This window comes from Balaenoptera musculus, chromosome 4, assembly GCF_009873245.2.
Source record: "Balaenoptera musculus isolate JJ_BM4_2016_0621 chromosome 4, mBalMus1.pri.v3, whole genome shotgun sequence".
Classification (NCBI taxonomy): Eukaryota; Metazoa; Chordata; class Mammalia; order Artiodactyla; family Balaenopteridae; genus Balaenoptera; species Balaenoptera musculus.
In genome coordinates this window covers 30,095,808-30,118,454 of record NC_045788.1, presented here as the reverse complement: position 1 = coordinate 30,118,454, position 22,647 = coordinate 30,095,808, and the positions used below count along the sequence as shown (strand labels likewise).

The window sequence follows — 22,647 nt, the reverse complement described above, 5'->3', positions numbered from 1 at the left end:
GGAAGGGTAGGCTGGGACGAAGTGAGAGAGTAGCACTGACATATATACACTACCAAATGTAAAAGAGATAACTAGTGGGAAGCAGCTGCATTGCACGGGAAAATCAGCTTGGTGCTTTGTGACCTCCTAGAGGGGTGGGATAGGGAGGGTGGAAGGGAGCCGCAAGAGGGAGGGGATATGGGGATATATGTATACATATAGCTGATTCACTTTGTTATACAGCAGAAACTAACACAACATTGTAAAGCAATTATACTCCAATAAAGATGTTAAAAAAAAAGGTGTACATAATATTTTTTTTAATTTAAGTTTTGGTAATAAAAACTAAGAAAACTAAAAAGAGTTCTTCCCACTTTCCTTGCTTTATTGATAGAGAAAGAATTTATGGGTGCGTTTTATAAACTTATGAGCTTTCGGTCTCTTTTTGGTGATGTAACTAACTCCTTTTCCACATCGATGTTTCCCTGAGTTGCTGAATTTGACTGACTTTTTACTGCACCTGAGGATGGATCAAGGGAGGTTGTTCGGTGGGAAGGACAGCCTGTAGATCACAGGACATAGAGCAATGGTTTTAAGTGAGTCTACTAGAAACATTTCTAATTGTGTGGGGTAAAGTTATCTTTTTCATTTTGGTTTCAATGGGTTGAACGACTTTTCACACTTATTATTGATTTGAAATTAGGTCTGAGAATGTTAACTAGATTCTTATGTAGATTGCTGGTTTGGATTATATCTCGAGAATTAGTACTAATGCATTTGTTTGATTATCATGATAATTATACTCTCTTTCTCCCCATTTTCAGAAATTATTCCAGAGATGAGAGCATAATAAATTATGTTTAAGTTGAAAAGTAAAAAAATTAGGAAATGGAAAATCTACAACTGTACTAAAGTACTCTTTTATCACTTCCTATTACTTTTATTATTTCTTATTACTGAGTTCACTTTTGTGGTTAGAATTTCAGAAATAAAATATCTAGCTTGAACTACAGTACTTGTAACACTGACTTGGAATAAGTTTTGTTATTGAGTGAGACTCATTTTGAAACTGCTTTGTCTTTCCTCAGGAAAGCAATTGTTAACTTTGCTCACGCTGCTTTTTACAATCACATTGTTTAAATTTAAAAAAACAAAGTTCCTATCATGAACAAGACAAACAGAAACATCTTTAATACAAAAGTGCTTTCTTTTTTAGTATGGTGGGGGGCAGGGGGAACGCTGCTGCTCATGAAATTAAAGCACACTCACTGTTAAAATTTTTGAAACAGAAAAAAAAATCATTCCTCTCTGGAATCCCACTCTCAGTGATTACCATGTTGCGACTTTACTTATTTTGAAGAGGTCTTTTCTTAACCAGTTCTCTTCTTTGACAGCAGCCTTAACAGAAGGTTTAATTCAATTCAGAAAGTAACAAATAGCTAACAATTATGGAGCATTTATGACATCATGCTAAACACCTGACAGGTATTCACTTACTTAATCCTTATGACAATCCTATAAAGTCAGCCACTATTATCATCATCCTCATTTTACAGACTGACTGACTACAGAATAAAAATCCTCCGCTTGAAAATAACTTGCTCTAGTAAGTAAGAACCAGGATTCTAATCCAGGCAGTCTGGCCTCAGATCCCTGGCTCTTAACCCACTGCCCTACACTGTCTCTCCTCCAATCCCATTTTCATAAGTAAACTGAAATTTAAGAGATGTTAGGTAATTTGCCCAAGGTCATGGAGCTACGGAGTGGTAGAACTGGAATTCAACCCAGACTGTAACACCGATTTCTGGGGCTCTTAACTACCTTGCTATATAATCCAATCCATTCACACCACCAACCACTGGGTGTTTCTCTCCTAACTCTGCCCACTGACCCCCACAAACACCTACCAAGCAACGAAATCTCTAACAAATCCCTACAAGCAATGAAATCTCTAACAAATCTCTACAACAGAATCAAAAGGCAGATTGGGAGTAAACAAAAATTGGATTGTTTGACTCTAAAACTACATAAGACGGATACTACTTCTCAATAAGATCATGGCTCAGCTCAAAGCTAACAAGTCATTGTAGCCTATGGACCTCAGAATATTCAACACTGACCTGGTTATTTCTAAAGTATCATGCCCCTGCCAATTCTAAAGCTCCATGTTTCTATATATGAACTTATATAATTAATAACTTCATATTTCCTTTAAGCGTTAAAGAAAAGAGAAACGATGAGATAAGAGATGAAAAGAGAATGAACTGCTAATTAAAAAACCCCAATAATCTAAAGTTCCAAGGAATAAATGCTATTAAAAGAAAATATGAAGGACTTCCCTGGTGGTCCAGTGGTTAAGACTCTGCACTTCCACTGCAGGGTGCACAGGTTTGATCCCTGGTCAAGGAATTAAGATCCTGCATGCCGCGAGGTGCAGCCAAAAAAATTAAAATTAAAAAAAAAAAAAAAAGAAAGAAAGAAAAAATATGAAAGAACTAAATCTCCAAGGAAAAGCTATTAATCAACTCAAATATTTATTGAATTCCTACTGTGTAACTCTTACTAGGTACCAAAAACATAAAGTTTAGTAAGACACAGTCCTGCCTCCCAGGTACCCATGATCTAAGGGGCTTACTGACTAGTCAGCAACACACTATACAGCAGCATCTCCATATCCTCTTAAAACTCACCAACCAGTTGGACAAATACTGTTGTCAGGGAATTAACAGCCAAGTGGGAGAATTCAACTGCCAAAAATAAAATCATCTGGCATACCAATAGCATGACTGAAACTGACTTTACCTTTTCAAAAGCAACATCCTAATGCTTGTCCAAAATAGAACTAGAATCAATCTGATATCCAACATACTTAAATTTTATTATTACAAACCCAGATTTCAGGGATGTTCTTATTCAGCTAAAAGAGCTAATATTTTCTACCTCTTGAATCACTTCCTTTGAATGATTGTGTTACCACATCTAGTTCCTCTGCCTCAATTTTTAGTTCCCCTTTTTCCCAGTTACATGACTCCACAGCCCACTTGCCACCAGCTATCTCTGCATTCCTGTCAGCCTCTATTTTTAGTGTCAACATAAAGACCAGATTTAAGCAGCTCTCAGGGATAGTTCCTTCACTAGATGACAACATACATTCCACACCTACCTGCCTGAGGCACAGGGAACACTGCTGGCAGGGACTGATTGTTCTTCTATATCTTTTTGTTTTGTATCTACATTAAAAAATACAACTTAGGCAGTCACATACACTGCTCAAGGGAGTGAGTGAAAGATGATGAGAATGTTAGTTATAAAGAAGATAACAAAGATAAAACATTTACTATGTGTCAGGTACTGTTCTAAGCAGTTTACCTTATTTAATCATCACTACAACACTCCAGTTTACAAATTAAAAAACGGAGGTACTTATAGTGACTAAGAAATTTGATCCATATCACATAGTTAGTCAAGTTCCCAGAGCAGTTCACTGAAAATCATTTAACCCATTACGTAGCTGAACCATAGAATAACAGTTCACTTCAGGTGAAAAAGAAAGAAGACAAGGAGTGGCAGATGTTAGCATCAACAGAGGAAAAAAGAGAGAATGAAAGAAAACAAAGGAGAAAAGAGAGGCAAGGAGAACTCCATTCCCTGTTCAGTCTATAAATCCTCTACCTCATTTCAAAAGTCATCCTAAGACTATTCCAAGGACTTCGGGGACCAATTTAGAGAAGAGATTTGAATAGCAATGGACTCAGTCCTTTAAAGGTTCTACTTCCACTCCATCTCAAAAAGATCCAGACTATTCTAGAAAAATCTAATCAACCAGTTTCCTACTAAAGAGGGTAACAGAGGGTGAGAAATCTCATAGGGATTAGACTTGCTATGCCTTCAAAAAGCTATGGTTTAGAAACCAGCCTGGGTCTCTCAAGTTCTACAATGATTCTAGGCCCTTCCACAAGTGCTACAGTATGAAAAAGCATGGCTGAGGACCACATTAAGCTTTGGTCAGCAACAATTCTGGCCCTTCTATTTCTCACCTAATGTCATTAAGCAAATAGCTTGCACCCAGAAAGAAAAACCAGTAAATCCTTTGCATAGTACCTAGAGTATAGGCGTACACACACACACACATCACACGTACAGATACAGTTAGTTCTTCTTTTCTAGCTTCACATAAATGAGAAATAGGAAATATATACACTTCCTAGTGTAGAGGACAGTAAGACAGTAGCCCAGAAAGGACTACAAAGGTTTTGAGGAGCAACCTTCTTCTCTAAAAACTCTGCTGTCCACCATCAAACATAAGGCCATTATGCTGCCTGCATCTGCCTCACAAGATCGGGTGTTGCTCCAGGACCTTGCTTCAGACATACATCATGGGAGACTTACAGAGGAATACCCGAGCCCCAACTCTCCCATCCTTTCCCCAAGTTCAGAGGACTTGGCTTAAGTACCTACTGTTAAGGATTGAATGCTTGTGTCCCCCCAAAATTCATATGTTGAAGCCCTAAGGAAATGTGATCGTCCTAGGAAGTGAGGTCTTTGGGAGGTAATTAGGTTTAGGTGAGGTTCTGAGGGTGGAGTCACCATGATGGGATTTATGTCCTTATAAGAAGAGGAAGATAGACTAGAGCTTCCTGCTTCTGTCACCACGTGAGGACACAGCAGCAAGGTGGCCATCTGTAAGCCAGGAAGAGGGCTTCCACCAAGAACCAAATCTGCAGGCACCTGGATCTCAGACTTCCCAGGCTCCAGAACTGACCATATGGAGGAAATGTCTGAGAAAATGGTGAAATGAAAGAGATAATTTGTTAACTTGGCTGAAAGGCTACACAGTTGGTCTGCAAGTTTTTTCAAACTGTCACAAATCTAAAAAAAAAAAAAAAATTCCAATATATCACTGGAAAAAATTTTCATGTAAGTGGAACCACGCAGTTCAAACCTGTGTCGTTCAAGGGTCGACTGTATAAAGAAAACTCCAGGCTCAAAGTGGATCGATGGCAGAAAACCAGAGTGAACAGTCTGGATGGAAGCCAAGCTCTCAAGATTAAAAAGTCAAAAAAAAAAAACAGTCAAGATGGAAGGAAAAACTCATCAGGTTTTTGGTGACCCTCAGCAGAATTCATCCAAATGGAAGCCTGTCCAATAAGAACAGCAAATCCACGGGTCTGTGAGGAACCATTATACCAATTTCCATAGTGGCTGCACCATTTTATATTCACACCAACAATGCCAAGGGTTCCAGTTTCTCCACGTTTGTCAATACTTATTTTCTGGTTTTTGATAACAGTCATCCTAATGGCTATGAAATGATATCTCATTGTGGTTTTGATGTGCATTTCTCTAATGATTAGTGATTTGAACATTTTTTCTTGTGCTAACTGGCCATTTGTACATCTTCTTTGGAGAACTGTCTATTCAATTTTTTTGTCCATGTTTAAATCTAGTTGTTTATTTTTTTTTGTTGTTAAATAGTAGGAGGAGTTCTTGGGCTTCCCTGCTGGTGCAGTGGTTGAGAATCTGCCTGCCGATGCAGGGCACACGGGTTCGAGCCCTGGTCTGGGAAGATCCCACATGCCGCGGAGCAACTAGGCCCGTGAGCCACAACTACTGAGCCTGCGCGTCTGGAGCCTGTGCTCCGCAACGGGAGAGGCCGCGACAGTGAGAGGCCCGTGCACCGCGATGAAGAGAGGCCCCCGCTCGCCGCAACTAGAGAAAGCCCTCGCACAGAAACGAAGACCCAACACAGCCAGAAATAAATAAATAAATAAATAATTTGGGAAAAAAAAAACTGCTAAAAAAAAAAAAAAATAGTAGGAGTTCTTTATATATTCTAGATGTTACCCCCTAATTAGATATATGATTTGCAAATATTTTCTCCCATTCCATGGGTTTCCTCTTCACTCTCTTGATATGTTCTTTGAATGCACAAACGTTTTAAATTTTGATGTAGTCCCATTTATCTATTTTTTTCTTTTTTTCCTGTGCTTTTGGTGTTATATCCAAGAAATCATTGCCAAATCCAAACTCATAAAGCTTTTCCCATATGTTTTCTCCTAAGTGTTTTTTTAGTATTAGCTCTTATGTTTAGGTCTTTGATTTACTTTAAGTTAATCTTTTGTATATGGTGTAAGGTAAGAGCTCAACTTCATTCTTTTGCATGTGAATATTCAATTCCTGGCACCATTTGCTAAAAAAATATGGAACACTTTACAAATTTCCATGTCATACTTGTGCAGGGGCCATGCTCATCTTCTCTATATCATTCCAATTTTAGTTTATGTGCTGCCAAAATGAGCATTAGATGTCTTTCAAAATTAAAATTATCTTTGGGATTTCTCAAAGAGCCCCTGGAAAATCACAATGATTTATACATTTATCTTATAAAAAGAGAGATGCCAGAAATATTTTAGGTTACTTTGATATACTTCATATTCATGAACTAGCTCATCACTATATAAGGAATTCATGAGAATTATCCAATGAAAAGATAATTTTGTACAGATTAAATGTTATTCATATAAAATTTTCTGAGATTGTACATCGTGCAAAATAAACTGACAGGGTCAAGAGACCTGTTAATGTCTTCGTTGTCCATGATATAATCTAAACCAAGGAAAAGTATTAATAAAACTCTTAAGAAAGGAAAAGAAAAGAGATAAGACCATTATGTTTCTCTTCTGACTCATTAATGTTAACTTTAGGTTGAAATTTTCTATGGACATCTTGTACAATTTTTTAAAATATCACTATCAGAGTCATTACAGATATACCAATTACCAAGAAAAACAGTAAGATTCTACATAAAACACACAGCATTTAAATATATGTGCTCATCAGCACTCAAGACAGCACACACTCTCAAGAGCAACATTTATCACACACTTATTGTACATGAGATCTTATTAAACATCAAGCAATAAAATAACGAGCAAGGTCTCCCGCTTTCAAGTAACAGCTATGCACGTGCACCTGTATGTTTGTAAACACTTTGTAAGATTCCATTATTTTGTCATTGTATAACACTCCATCATTTAGGTCTTTTTAAAAACTTTTCTTTTAAGGGATGTTTTTAGACATGAATAAATTTTACTGTTTAGATTTACTTACTGCTAAAATGTCCGCTTCTACAGGCAGTAGGTTTAGGAATGCAAAGAGCTGGACAGTCAAGATGGTATAGACTTGTGTGGCCGACAGCATGAGCATCCCGATGGAGAGCAGCATCTCGCTGTAAAATCACCTGGAAGACAAGTAAATGAGTAACAATAAGTTCTGGGGCACTGTCCCTGAAAATAAGTTATTTGATATATTAGTTCCTGATGTCCAAAAATATCTCTTACATGCTCTTACAAAAATACCTCTTACAAACATGGATTAAGATTAAAATGAAACTTGTACTTCAAAAGCGTAATTGTTTACACAGATTTGGACATTTAGGTAAACACCCAGTGTTAGTCAATACCTACACAACTCATGGTGACTAAGTTCTATGTTTTAGTCACAAAATAAAGATCCTCCCACAGTTCTCAGTTTATAGCACAGCTTGTCTACCAACTCAATTATGGGACAAGCAAGATTTCAATCAAAATAATGATTAAAAAATGCACAAGCACCTTTGATTTAAAATTTTTTACAAAGAATTTTATAATTTGTAAATTTACTTTTTATTTATTTTTGAATATTGTACCCACATTGGAGAATACTTTTTAAAAATGGCCATTTATTACAAAGTAATACTTTTTGCCCTTTTCCTCCTAGCAATATATACACACCTTTTTGCCTCTCTACATCCCAATGGCAATAGTGCAGCTCCCTCTCCCAAGCTCATCCAATTCTCTACGTGAATCCCTATCTATCTTACAGAAAAAAGATACCATGAAAGAACTCAATGTTAACCAAATAAGTAACAAAATTCTCATTGGTAAGCCTCAACCAATTGTATAACATACTTCTTAAATGGTGAGAATGAAGTTTACAAAGACAAGGGCCTTTATAATGAATTATTTCATTAAATACCACAAATTCATGTAATAGCAATTTGGATGATGATTGCTGTTGGTAAAGCTCTGGACTTAGAGACTACCAGAGAGACTCACACTGACTCTTTGACACACACTGAAAGAGAAATACCCTTGAATAATTTCTGAACTACCATCTTACAAAGCCATTAATAACAGAGATGAAATAAAGGTGAAAATACGTTAAAAATAGATTTATTCCAGAGACAGAAAGTAAATTAGTGGTTGCCTGGGGATGGGAGTAAGAATCAGGGAGAGAGGGGGGACAAATAGAAATGGGAATGACTACTCATGGAAATGGGGTTTCTTTTCAGGATGATGAAAATGTTCTAAAATTAGATTGTGCCAATGATTGCACAACTCTATAAATAAACTAAAAATCACTACACTTTTTACTTTAAATGGGTAAATTTTATGGTGTATATCTCAATAAAGCTGTTTTTAAAATGCACAGATTTGTTGGTATTAGTTTCTTAGGTAAAATACATTTTATAATATAGCTCTGTTGAGAAAAGAGTTAACACAGAAGGCCTGAGACTACTATCCTTAGAAAGGCCTGCTTGCAAGGTTGGCCCTTCACTGGCATCTGAGAACTTAGATTTCAGGAGGGTTCCCATCATTCTCTGATAAGAAAAGCTCATTGTGCCTAAATTCTGCAAACAATGTGGTTTATGTTGAATACCTACTTTCTTTCTGGGAGTCTGAAACTTTGGTATATGCTAGGTGGAGGGCGCCTACCTGAATAGCCCCCAATATAAACCCTGGGCACTGAATCTCTAATGAGCTCCCCTGCTAGACATTCCACATGTGTCATCATAACTCACTGCTGAGAAATTAAGCATATCCCCTGTGACTCCACTGAGAGAGACTCTTAAAAGCTCACACCTGGTTTTCTCTGGATTTTACCCCATGTGCCTTTTCCCTTTGCCGACTCTGCTTTGTACCTTTTCACTGTAATAAATCATAGTCATGAGTACAATCATATGCTGAGTCCTGTAAGTCCTTCTAGTGAATCACTGAACTTGGGGGTGGTCTTGGGGACCCCCATCATAACCACATTATACAATTTCTAGGTAGAAATCATACCATAAAAACATATAAATCCTTATAAAATAAGGTATAGTTGCTACTAAATTTTGTTAGAAAAAATAAATACACAGTATATTGACCACTGACCTGTTTGGGAAACTTAACCTGAATAAGAACTATGACTTCCCTTGTAAAGTTTTGGAATTCCCAGCTAACTCTAGGGGAGGGAGATGAACTGAGAGTTTAGAGGTGAAATAACTCTTAAGGATAGGAATGATAATAATCACAACAACTATAATTGACCACTTACTAACCAGGCATTGCTCTAAGCATGTTATTGAATTTAAGTCATCTAATCCTAACAACACCCTATAAGGTATCATTTCATAGTTGGGGAAAACTTAGGTCCTATTAAGTAACTTGTCCAAGATCAAATAATGAATAATAGCAGAGCCAGTATTCAAACCCAGGCAATCTGCCTCTGAAGTCTACATGCTAAAGCCCAAATGAAAATAGCATCAATATCCAAGGTTGATGTCTAAAAGGTAGAGTAATGGACCTATGCTTACATGGGTACTCAAGGGCTTCAAACCAATGTTCATGGCACAGCAGCCACTGGAGTATTTACTTCTTTTGCTGTGTGTGTGTGTGTGTGTGTGTGTGTGTGTGTGTGTGTGTGTGTGTGTACTTAATAATATGCAGTGGGTTTTGATTATGCTTTTTATTGCCTTTTTTAAAATAACACATTCAGGACTTTTTAAAGTCTCTATTTACAAAACTAATTCTTGTTCACTGTAGAAAATGTGTGAAAAATTAAAATCACTCATAATCACCAAATAAAAGAATAACCAGTGTCCATATTTTGATGTATCTAACCTCCCATTCTTTTAGTTATGTGTAAATTCAAATATATATTTAGCAAAATTGGAATACACTATACATGTTGTTTTGTTAACTATTCTCTTCACTTACTGTATTATGAATATTTTTCTAATTTATTACCAAATTTGAAAAAATTAAAACTTTCAAACCCTGTACCATAACATTCCCTCAAGAACCCTTACAGACAGCAGTCCATGAGACCCGCTAGGGCTTTCACCTCTTTCAAACACTATTTTTTAAAAAAATCTCTCTCATATACTGGGTTCCCATATATGACTTTGATATACAAAATGAAAACTACTGGTCTAAAACAGGATGTATAATGACCACATGATATTTCGTATAAATGTTCTATAATGGATTTAATGGAATCCCTATTGTTGGAGATTGAATTTGCTTCTTCTTATAAACTCTGTAATAAATACTCTTATAGTTAAACCTTACAGGTACATCCTTAATTTTTTTTAGATTAAAGTCACATAAGTGAGTGGTAGTAGTATAACTATGGTAAGAATTATGAGATCTAGGGCTTCTCTGGTGGCGCAGTGGTTGAGAGTCCGCCTGCCAATGCAGGGGACACGGGTTCGAGCCCTAGTCTGGGAGGATCCCACATGCCGCGGTGCAACTGGGCCCGTGAGCCACAACTACTGAGCCTGAGCGTCTGGAGCCTCTGCTCCGCAACAAGAGAGGCTGCGATAGTGAGAGGCCCGCGCGCCGCGATGAAGGGTGGCCCCCACTCGCCGCAACTGGAGAAAGCTCTCACACAGAAACGAAGACCCAACACAGCCAAAAATAAAAATAATAAATAAATAATACATAAAAAAAAAAAAGAATTATGAGATCTAGTATTAGACACACCTAAGTTTATATCTCAGCACTGCCACATCTAACAGTGTGATTCTGAGGCAAAATTATTAAATTGCTTCATCTGTAAAAGCAGATTATTTAGGATTTAAAAGACAACTGTGGTGAATAAATACAAAAATGCATATAAGGACTTAACACAACAGTGAAATACAGGAGGAAAAGAGTTTGGGTGGTGATGCCAGTAGATGAGAGAAAATACAGAAGGAGAACTACAGTTAGTGGAAGTGAGAGCAATTTGGGAATTTTTTCACTTAATGTTTGTAAAACATTCTAGTGGACATGTAAACAGTGATAAACAGAAGTCAGGAGCTCTACCAAGGCATAAGAGAGATTTAGGAATCGTCAACAAATAGGTGATAACTAAAGTGATCTTAATGTAAAAGTAAAAATTAAAAAGAGAAGAGGGCTAAAGAAAACTCTGATTATCTAAATTTAAGTAGAAAGGGAAAGCAGAGAAAAGAAAGAGAGAAAGATTGATTTCACAAAAGCCAAGAAAAAAAAAGAACTTTAAAATGAATGTGGGGGAAGGAAGGCAGTTAGTCAACAGAAGTAAATGTTGAAGAAGATGCAAAAAGGTCTACAATTTTCACATTTTAAGAGTCTGTCCAGGGAATTCTCTCGCGGTCCAGTGGTCAGGACTCCGCGCTTTCACTGCTGAGGGCCCGGGTTTGACCACTGGTCGGGGAACTAAGATCCCACATGCCGCGCAGTGTGGCAAAAAAGAAAAATTGTTTAAAAAAAGAAAAAGAGTCTGTCCAAACTAAACAATTTAAATTTCCAGTAATCGAACAGGTGCCCTTGCTCTTGCTCTGATCAACTCACTGTTTCAAGAATGCACCCTGCCGTTGCCAGCACTAAATCTTCATTCGTGTATTATCCAGAAAATAAAATATACTCTAACTACAAAGAAAACTTTAGGGAAAAACTATGAATCTTATAAAATTGCATGCAAAATTTTATGTATGTATAGATACATGCAGTTTCTTGAAAAAGGTCCATGGTTGTTAATGCAGTCTCCAAAAAAAGCACAATAGGGTTTTTTTTGTTGTTAAATCTTCCCTCCTCCAAGAAGTTTTCTGGAAGGAAAGGTTAACAAGCTTAAATCCTTTGTTACTTTCTCCCAGCACTTAAACTACTGGGTTGGGATAAATATAGAGTGTCAACTGTATCACTAGGCAACATTATTTATTGTAAAAATGACTTTCTAATTGGTGAAAACTGTAAAAATCCTTGAGAGACACCAAGCAGGTTTCTAGAGATGTATCCATTGCCACCATCTCTGATCATATCTAATTTTGCCTTCTATTTGACAAAATTCTACTACTAATTATAAACAAACATTTTATATGAAATTAGCTACTTGACTCTGTCTAAAGGGTTTTCCAACTGGCAAATTCTCATTCTACTTTCCATCAGTCTATATCACCTAAGATGTATTCTTGCCAAAATTATTTTAACCCAGTTCTAACAAGCCTTTAGCTCTAACTTCAAGTTTACAAGAAATACATGGAATAGAATTAAATAAGTAAAATAAGGTGGATGTGTTACTTGAGGGCATTGCACCAATTTCTATAAAATTAAATGGAATAAACAAAACAGTGTAGGGGGACAGAATGGGAGAACAGCATGAGACTGTTGTACATTAAAAGAGATAAAAAACATTACATCCAAATGCCAAACACAGGTTCAAGCAAACCAACAATAAAAATACAATTTAGGAACAAGAGGGACAATGTGAATGTAGTCTAGATATTACATAAATTTTTTTAAATAATTGTTGATTTTCTTAGGTATGATGACAGTTTTGTGGTCATACGAGAAAGTCCCTATTTCTAGAGCTGCCTACTGAAATGCTTAGGAATGAAATGTCATGATATCTGTAATTTACTTTAAAATTCTCCAGCCAAAAAAAATAAATAAACCAAAACACTAATCAACATTAAATCTAGGAGAAGGGCTTCCCTGGTGGCACAGTGGTTGAGAGTCTGCCTGCCAATGCAGGGGACATGGGTTCGAGCCCTGGTCTGGGAAGATCCCACATGCCGCGGAGCAACTGGGCCCGTGCACCACAACTGCTGAGCCTGCGCGTCTGGAGCCTGTGCTCCGCAACAAGAAGAGGCCGCGATAGTGAGAGGCCCGCGCACCGCGATGAAGAGTGGCCCCCGCTTGCCGCAACTGGGGAGAGCCCTCGCACAGAAACGAGGGCCCAACACAACCATAAATGAATAAATAAATAAATAAAATTAAAAAAAAAAAATCTAGGAGAAGATTATATTGAGGTTCATTATACTATTTCTCTACTTTTCTAGATGTTTGATAATTTGTATAATAAGTTTTATTAATTCAGTGAAGAAATACTGTTTTAACTCTTCAGTGACCTTTTTTTAGAAGGCCTTCAGCCTCATTTTTTTTAATATGGTATAATACACACAACATAAAATTTACCATTTTAAACATTTTTAAGTGTAAAGTTTAGGTTAGTGACATTAACTACATTCAAATTGTTGTGCAACCATCACCACCATCCATCTGCAGAACTTTCTCTTCTTCCCAAAGTGAAACTCTGTACCCATTAAATACTAATGTCCCATTCCCCCTCCCCCTAGCCTCCAAGCAACCACTATTCTACTTTCTATCTCTATGAATTTGACTACTCTATATCAGGTGACTGATATAAGTGGAATCACTTTATGTCTATTTATGTCTGGCTTATTTCACTTAGCATGTCTTTAAGATTCATCCACATTGTAGAATATGTCAGAATTTCCTTCTTTTTTCAGGCTGAATAATATTCCATTATATGTACTTACCACATTTTGTTTATCCACTTATCCATCAATGGATGCTTTGGTTGCTGCCACCTTTTGGCTACTGTGAACAATGCTGCTTTGAACATGAGTGTACAAATATCTGAGTCCCTGCTTCTTTTGGGTATATATCCAGAAGTGAAATTGCTGGATTATATGGTAATTCTATATTCAATTTATTTGAGGAATCACATACCATTTTCCACAACAGCTGCACCTTTTACATTCCCACCAGCAATACACAAGGGTTCCAATTTCTTCATATCCTCAACAGCACTTCTTATTTTCTGTTTGATAACAGCCATAGTAATGGATATAAAGTGGTATCTCATTGTGGCTTTGATTTGCACTTCTCTAATGATTAGTGATGCTGACCTCTTTTCATATGCTTATTAGCCTTTTGTATATCTTCAATGGAGAAATAATTATTCAAATCCATTGTCCATTTTTTAAATTGAAGTATAGTTGATTTACAGTGTTGTGTTAGTTTCTAGTACAGCAAAGTGATTTGGATGTGTGTGTGTGTGTGTGTGTATGTATATTCTTTTTTCAGATTATTTTCCATTATAGGTTATTACAAGATAGTGAATATAGTTTGCTGTATAGCCCTATACCGTATGACCTTGTTGTTTATCTATTTTATATATAGTAGTGTGTATATGTTAATCCCAAACTCCTAAGTTATCCCTCCCCCCTCTACCTTTCCCTTTTGGTAACCATAAGTTTGTTTTCTATGTCTTTGAGTTTATTTCTGTTTTGTAAATAAGTTCATTTGTATCATTTTTTTTTTTAGATTCCACATATAAGTGATATCATATGATATTTGTCTTTCTCTGACTTACTTCACTTAGTATGATAATCTCTAGGTCCATCCATGTTGCTGCAAATGGCATTAATTCATTCTTTTTCTCGCTGAGTAATATTCCATTTGTGTGTGTGTGTGTGTGTGTGTATATATATATATATATATATATATATATATATATACACACACACACACATACACACCACATCTTCATTATCCATTCATCTGTCGATGACACTCAGGTTGCTTCCATGTCTTGTCCTTTGCCCATTTTTAATCGGGTGGTGGTTATTGTTGAGTTTTGAAAGTTCTTTATATATTCTGCATATATTTCCCTTATGATATATATGATTAAAAAATATTTTCACCAATTCCATGGGTTGTCTTTTCACTCTGCATAGTGTCCTTTGATACCCAAGTTTTTAATTTTGAGGAACCAACTCTTGATTTTGTTAATTTTCTACTGGCCTTGTGAATTTGAGAACCTTTAAACTGGGGCTGGTACATGTGGTTATCCATATGGCTTAAAGGCACAGATGCCAGTTACTCATCTAATGCTGCTCTGGTAATTGCAAAATTTAAAAACTTCCCCAAGCAGCAGAGTAAATCCTAACCTCACATTTAAGTTTGTGACAATACCATGCAACTCATCTACACAAAACTACATTTTAAACTTCATTTTACAGATGCGGATGCATTTAGTAAGTGTTTAAGACCAACATTACTTTCAGGAATTTGCTTTCCAAATAATCTTTAATTCTGAAGGTGACTCACATTCTGACATCAGCTAGTTCAGTACCAAATAACACTCATAAAACAGCTAACCATCGCCATAAGAAAGCCTCTGAATAAGCTCATATTCCATTGGTTCTCAAGCTACTCTTGTGTATCACTGGGATTTCAAAAACTTGACCAAAATGCCCCACTGCTAAAATAATGGTAATCTTTTCCTAATTTGAAAAAAGATTTAATAGGTAGTAATTTCAATTTATTTTTCTCCATAAATGTATCTTATACTACAAAACACATCAAAAAAATATGTACTATAGAAAGCATTAACAGAAAAAATACCTGAACAGCTAGTTACCTATTTTAGTGTAAAATTTATAATAGCCAAATCACATTGCATTTAATAGATGGTTTTTTTTTTTTTACAAATGTGCTCATGGTCATGTATGTTTATTACATATACAGGGTACTATAAAATTTCCTCCAAAACAGTGTTCTCAATTCATACAAGTGAATATATCAATAACTTCATAGTACTCCTTAAAAAGCATCATGATTTCCAAGAGTTCAACTGAGAACTACTAATATATACTACACTTAAGTTTCCATAAAGCATAGTTTTTTTTGGTTTTTTTTTGCTTTTAAGTATTTGTTTATTTATTTATTTATGACTGTGTTGGGTCTTCGCTTCTGTGTGAGGGCTTTCCCTAATTGTGGCAAGCAGGGGCCACTCTTCATCGTGGTGCGCGGGCCTCTCACTATCGCAGCCTCTCTTGTTGTGGAGCACAGGTTCCAGACGTGCAGGCTCAGTAATTGTGGCTCACGGGCCCAGCTGCTCTGCGGCACGTGGGATCTTCCCAGACCAGGGCTCGAACCCGTGTCCCCTGCATTAGCAGGCAGACTCTCAACCACTGCGCCACCAGGGAAGCCCAAGCATAGTTTTTAATGCTTTTAAACAAACGGTTGAGAGACTGTCATGAGGAAAAGTGAAAAAAAAAAAACGACAACAGGGCTTAACTTTTTAAGCAAAAATAAGATACCCAATAGTTCTTTGCAAGGAAACTGAAGGTTGCCTAGCTAATTTCTCTAACATGAAGCCATCTAAACTAAAAAAAAGCCTCATCTAAGATGTTTTACTTTTACTGTCAACCAATTTTTTTCAGATTCCACAACAATTTGATTCTTCCAACAAATGAAATAAGCAAAATTTTAATTTTACAAGGTTAGCAAACAAGTTTCTCCAAAACATCAATTCTTTCCAACCTCTGAGACTCATACAAACTATTCCCAATGTTTAGTGTGTACCCTGATCCCAAAACCAGACAAGGACAACACACACGCAAAAAAAATTATAGGCCAGTATCTCTGATGAACATAGATGCAAAATCCTCAACAAAATACTAGCAAACTGAATACAAAACACTTTAAAGAATAATCATAATCAAGTAGAATTTATTTCAGGGATGCAAGGACAGTTCAACATTCACAAATCAATGTGATACATGACATTAACAAATGAAGATAAAAACCATTTGATCATTTCAACAGATGCAGAAAAAGCATTTGACAAGATTGAACACCCATTTATGTAAAAACTCTCAATAAAATGGGTATAGAAGCAATGTACCTCAACATAATAAAGGCCATATACAACAAACCCACAACTAACATCACACTCAACAGTGAAAAACTGAAAGCTATCCCTCTAAATTGTGGAATAAGACAAGGATGCCCACTCTTGCCACTCTTATTCAACATAGTACTGGAAGTCCTAGCCAGAGCAATTAGGCAAGAAAAAGAAATAAAAGGCATCCAAATTGAAAGAAGTAAAACTGTCACTAATTGCAGATGACATGATTTTATATATAAAAAACCCTAGGGGACTTCCCTGGCAGTCCAGTGGTTAAGACTTCACCTTCCAATGCAGGGGGTGCAGGTTCGATCCTGGTTGGGGAGCTAAGATCCCACATGCCTTGCGGCCAAAAAACCAAACCATAAAACAGAAGCCATATTGTAACAAATTCAATAAAGACTTAAACAATGGTCCACATCAAAAAAAAAAAATCTTAAAAAAATACCCTAAAGACTCCACCAAAAAACTATTAAAAATAATGAACTAATACAATAAAGTTGCAGAGTACAAAATCAATATGTGAAAATGTACTGCACTTCTATACACTAAAAACAAATTAGCAGAAAGAGAAATTAAGAGAACAATCCAATTTACAAACACAACAAAAAGAATAAAATACCTAGGAATAAATTTAACCAAGAAAGCGAAAGACCTGTACACTGAAAAACACTGTTGAATGAAACTGTAGACACAAAGAAATGAAAATATATTCCATGCTCATGGACTGAAAGAATTAACACTGTTAAAAGGTTCATATTATCTAAAGCAGTCTACAGATTCAATGCAATCTCTATCAAATCCCAAGGATATTTTTCAGAGAAATAGAACATTATATAGAACCACATAGAATAGAAAATTATATGGAAACACAAAACACTGCAAATAGCCAAAGCAATTCTGAGTAAAAGAACAAAGCTGGAGACATCACGCTCCCTAATCTCAAATTATAATACAAAGCTATAGTAACCAAACAGCATAGTACTGACAGAAAAACAGACATAGATTAATGGAACAGAGCTGAGAGCCCAAGAACAACTCCATACCTACATGGACAATTAATTTATGACAAAGGATCAGAGAACCACAATGGAGAAAAGATAGTCTCTTCAATAAATGTTGGGAAAACCAGACAGCCATATGGAAAAAAATGAAACTAGACCACTATCTCATACCATACACAAAAATCATCTCAAAATAGATTAAAGACTTAATGTAAGACCTAAAACCATAAAACTCAACAGAAGAAAACATAGGCACTGCACTGTTTAATATCACCCTTAGCAATATCTTTCTGAGTATGTCTCCTCAGGCAAACGAAACAAACAAAAACAAATGGTACTACATCAAACTAAAAAGCTTCTGTACAGCAAAGGAAATCACCTATAAAATGAAAAGACAACCTAGTGAATGGGAAAATATATTTGCAAATCATACGTCAGATAAGGGGTTAATATACAAAATATATAAAGAACTCATAAAACTCAAAAGCAAAAAACCAAACAACCCAATGTAAAAATGAGCACAGGATCTGAAACGTCAATTTTCCAAAGAAGACACACAGATGGCCAAAAGGCACTGAAAAGATAATCAACATCACTATTAGGGAAGTGCAAATCAAAACCACAATGAGGAGACTACGAACCAAGATGGCGGAGTAGAAGGACGTGCTCTCACTCGCTCTTGCAAGAATATCAGAATCACAACTAGCTGCTGGACAATCATCGACAGGAAGACACTGGAACTCACCAAAAAAGATACCCCACATCCAAAGACAAAGGAGAAGCCACAATAAGAAGGTAGGAAGGGCGCAATCACAGTAAAATCAAATCCCGTAACTGCTGGGTGGGTGACTCACAGACTGCGGAACACTTATACCACAGAAGTCCACCCACTGGAGTGAAGGTTCTGAGCCCCACATCAGGCTTCCCAACCTGGGGGTCCGGCAAAGGGAGGAGGAATTTCTAGAGAATCAGATTTTGAAGCCTAGTGGGATCTGATTGCAGGACTTTGACAGGACTAGGGGAAATAGAGACTCCACTCTTGGAGAGCACACACAAAGTAGTGTGTGCATCGGGACCCAGGGGAAGGAGCAGTGACCCCAGGGGAGACTGAACCAGACCTACCAGCTAGTGTTGGAGGGTCGCCTGCAGAGGGGGGCGGTGGCTGTGGCTCACCATGGCGACAAGGACACTGGCAGCAGAAGTTTGGGAAGTACTCCTTGGTGTGAGCCCTCCCAGAGTCTGTCATTAGCCCCACCAAAGAGCCCAGGTAGGCTCCAGTGTTGGGTTGCCTCAGGCCAAACAACCAACAGGGAAGGAAGCCAGCCCCACCCATCAGCAGTCAAGCAGATTAAAGTTTTACTGAGCTCTGCCCACCAGAGCAACAGTAAGCTCTACCCACCACCAGTCTCTCCCATCAGGAAACTGACACAAGCCTCTTAGATAGCCTCATCCACCAGAGGGCAGACAGCAGAAGAAAGAAGAACTAAAATCCTGCAGCCTGTGGAACAAAAACCACATTCACAGAAAGACAGACAAGATGAAAAGACAGAGGGCTATGTACCAGATGAAGGAACAAGATAAAACCCCACAAAAACAACTAAATGAACTGGAGATAGGCAACTTTCCAGAAAAAGAATTCAAAATAATGATGGTGAAGATGATCCAGGACCTCGGAAAAAGAATAGAGGCAAAGATCAAGAAGACGCAAGAAATGTTTAACAAAGACCTAGAAGAATTAAAGAAAAAACAAACAGAGATGAACAATACAATAACTGAAATGAAAACTACACTAGAAGGAATCAATAGCAGAATAACTGAGAGAGAAAAACGGATAAGTGACCTGGAAGACAGAATGGTGGAATTCACTGCTGTGGAACAGACTAAAGAAAAAAGAATGAAAAGAAATGAAGACAACCTAAGAGACCTCTGGGACAACATTAAACACAACAACATTCTCATTAGGGGTCCCAGAAGAAGAAGAGAGAGAGAAAGGACCAGGGAAAATATTTGAAGAGATTATAGTCGAAAACTTCCCTAACATGGAAAGGAAATAGCCACCCAAATCCAGGAAGTGCAGCGAGTCCCATACAGGATAAACCCAAGGAGAAACACACCGAGACACACAGTAATGAAATTGGCAAAAGTTAAAGACAAAGGAAAATTATTGAAAGCAGCAAGGGAAAAATGACAAATAACACACAAGGGAACTCCCATAAGGTAAACAGCTGATTTCTCAGCAGAAACACTACAAGCCAGAAGGGAGTGGCATGATATACTTAAAGTGATGAAAGGGAAGAACCTACAACCAAGATTACTCTACCCAGCAAGGATCTCATTCAGATTCGATGGAAAAATCAGCTTTACAGACAAGCAAAAGCTAAGAAAATTCAGCACCACCAAACCAGCTCTACAACAAATGCTAATGGAACTTCTCTAAGTGGGAAACACAAGAGAAGAAAAGGACCAACAAAAACAAACCCAAAACAATTAAGAAAATGGTCATAGGAACATACATATCGATAATTACCTTAAACGTGAATGGATTAAATGGTCCAACCAAAAGACAAAGGCTCACCCAATGGATACAAAAACAAGACCCGTCTATATACTATCTACAAGAGACACACTTCACATCTAGGGACACATACAGACTTAAAGTGAGTGGATGGAAAAAGATATTCCATGCAAATGGAAACCAAAAGAAAGCTGGAGTAGCAACACTCATATCAGATAAAATAGACTTGAAACTAAAGAATGTTACAAGAAACAAGGAAGGACACTACATAATGATCAAGGGATCAATCCAAGAAGAAGATATAACAATTATAAATATATATGCACCCAATATAGGAGCACCTCAATACATAAGGCAACTGCTAACAGCTCTAAAAGAGAAAATCGACAGTAACACAATAATACTGGTGGGGGACTTTCACACCTCACTTACAGCAATGGACAGATAATCCAAAATGAAAATAAATAAGGAAACAGAAGCTTTAAATGACACTATAGACCAGATAGATTTAATTGATATTTATAGGATATTCCATTCAAAAACAGCAGATTACACTTTCTTCTCAAGTGCGCACGGAACATTCTCCAGGATAGATCACATCTTGGGTCATAAATCAAGCCTCAGTAAATTTAAGAAAATTGAAATCATATCAAGCATCTTTTCTGACCACAACGCTATGAGATTAGAAATGAATTACAGGGAAAAAAAGTAAAAAACACAAACACAAGGAGGCTAAACAATACGTTACTAAATACCCAAGAGATCACTGAAGAAATCAGAGAGGAAATCAATATATACCTAGAAACAAATGGCAATGAAAACGACGATCCAAAACCTATGGGATGCAGCAAAAGCAGTTCTAAGAGGGAAGTTTACAGCAACACAAGCCTACCTCAAGAAACAAGAAAAGTCTCAAATAAACAATCTAACCTTACACCTAAAGGAACTAGAGAAAGAAGAACAAACAAAACCCAAAGTTAGCAGAAGGAAAGAAATCATAAAGATCAGAGCAGAAATAAATGAAATAGAAACAAAGAAAACAATAGCAAAGATCAATAAAACTAAAAGCTGGTTCTTTGAGAAGATAAACAAACTTGATAAACCATTACCAGACTCATCAAGAAAAAGAGGGAGAGGACTCAAGTCAATAAAATCAGAAATGAAAAAGGAGAAGTTACAACAGACACCGCAGAAATACAAAGCATCCTAAGAGACTACTACAAGCAATTCTATGACAATAAAATGGACAACCTGGAGGAAATGGTCAAATTCTTAGAAAGGTATAACTTTCCAAGACTGAACCAGGAAGCAATAGAAAATATGAACAGACCAATCACAAGTAATGAAATTGAAACTGTGATTAAAAATCTTCCAACAAACAAAAGTCCATGACCAGATGGCTTCACAGGTGAATTCTATCAAACATTTAGAGAAGAGCTGACACCCATCCTTCTCAAACTCTTCCAAAAAATTGCAGAGGAAGGAACACTCCCAAACTCATTCTATGAGGCCACCATCACCCTGATACCAAAACCAGACAAAGATACTACAAAAAAAGAAAATTATAGACCAGTATCACTGATGACTATAGATGCAAAAATCCTCAACAAAATACTAGCAAACAGAATCCAACAACACATTAAAAGGATGATACACCATGATCAAGTGGGATTTATCCCAGGGATGCAAGGATTCTTCAATATACATAAATCAATGTGATACATCATATTAACAAATTGAAGAATAAAAACCATATGATCATCTCAATAGATGCAGAAAAAGCTTCTGACAAAATTCAACACCTACTTATGATAAAAACTCTCCAGGAAGTGGGCATAGAGGGAACCTACCTCAACATAATAAAGGCCATATACCACAAACACACAGCACACATCATTCTCAATGGTGAAAAACTGAAAGCATTTCCTCTAAGATCAGGAACAAGACAAGGATGTCCACTCTCACCACTATTATTCAACACAGTTCTGGAAGTCCTAGCCACGGCAATCAGAGAAGAAAAAGAAATAAAAGGAATGCAAATTGGAAAAGAAGAAGTAAAACTGTCACTGTTTGCAGATGACATCATACTATACATACAGAATCCTAAAGATACCACCAGAAAACTACTAGAGCTAATCAATGAATTTGGTAAAGTTGCAGGATACAAAATTAATGCACAGAAATCTCTTGCATTCCTATACACTAATGATGAAAAATCTGAAAGAGAAATAAAGGAAACACTCTCATTTACCATTGCCACCAAAAGAATAGAATACCTAGGAATAATCCTACTTAGGGAGACAAAAGACCTGTATGCAGAAAACTATAAGACACTGATGAAAGAAATTAAAGATGATACCAACAGATGGATAGATATACCAT

At 36.8% G+C, this 22,647-nt stretch overlaps 1 protein-coding gene and 1 non-coding gene across 3 annotated transcripts in view; both read right to left on the bottom strand.

The window, feature by feature from the left end:
- RNF13 (ring finger protein 13) overlaps positions 1–22,647 on the bottom strand; it is a 155,030-nt gene that overhangs the window by 112,753 nt on the left and 19,630 nt on the right. For both annotated transcript variants that reach the window (XM_036849795.1, XM_036849794.1), the window contains exon 2: positions 7,090–7,219. Coding sequence is in view for 1 of the 2 variants with exons in the window: in XM_036849794.1 (XP_036705689.1) it covers positions 7,090–7,203 (114 nt within the window). In the remaining variant the exon portion in view is untranslated. The remainder of the gene's footprint in view (positions 1–7,089; positions 7,220–22,647) is intronic.
- Positions 6,174–6,280, bottom strand: LOC118895098. The gene has a single exon (XR_005019871.1). It is a non-coding gene; the product is annotated as a U6 spliceosomal RNA (small nuclear RNA).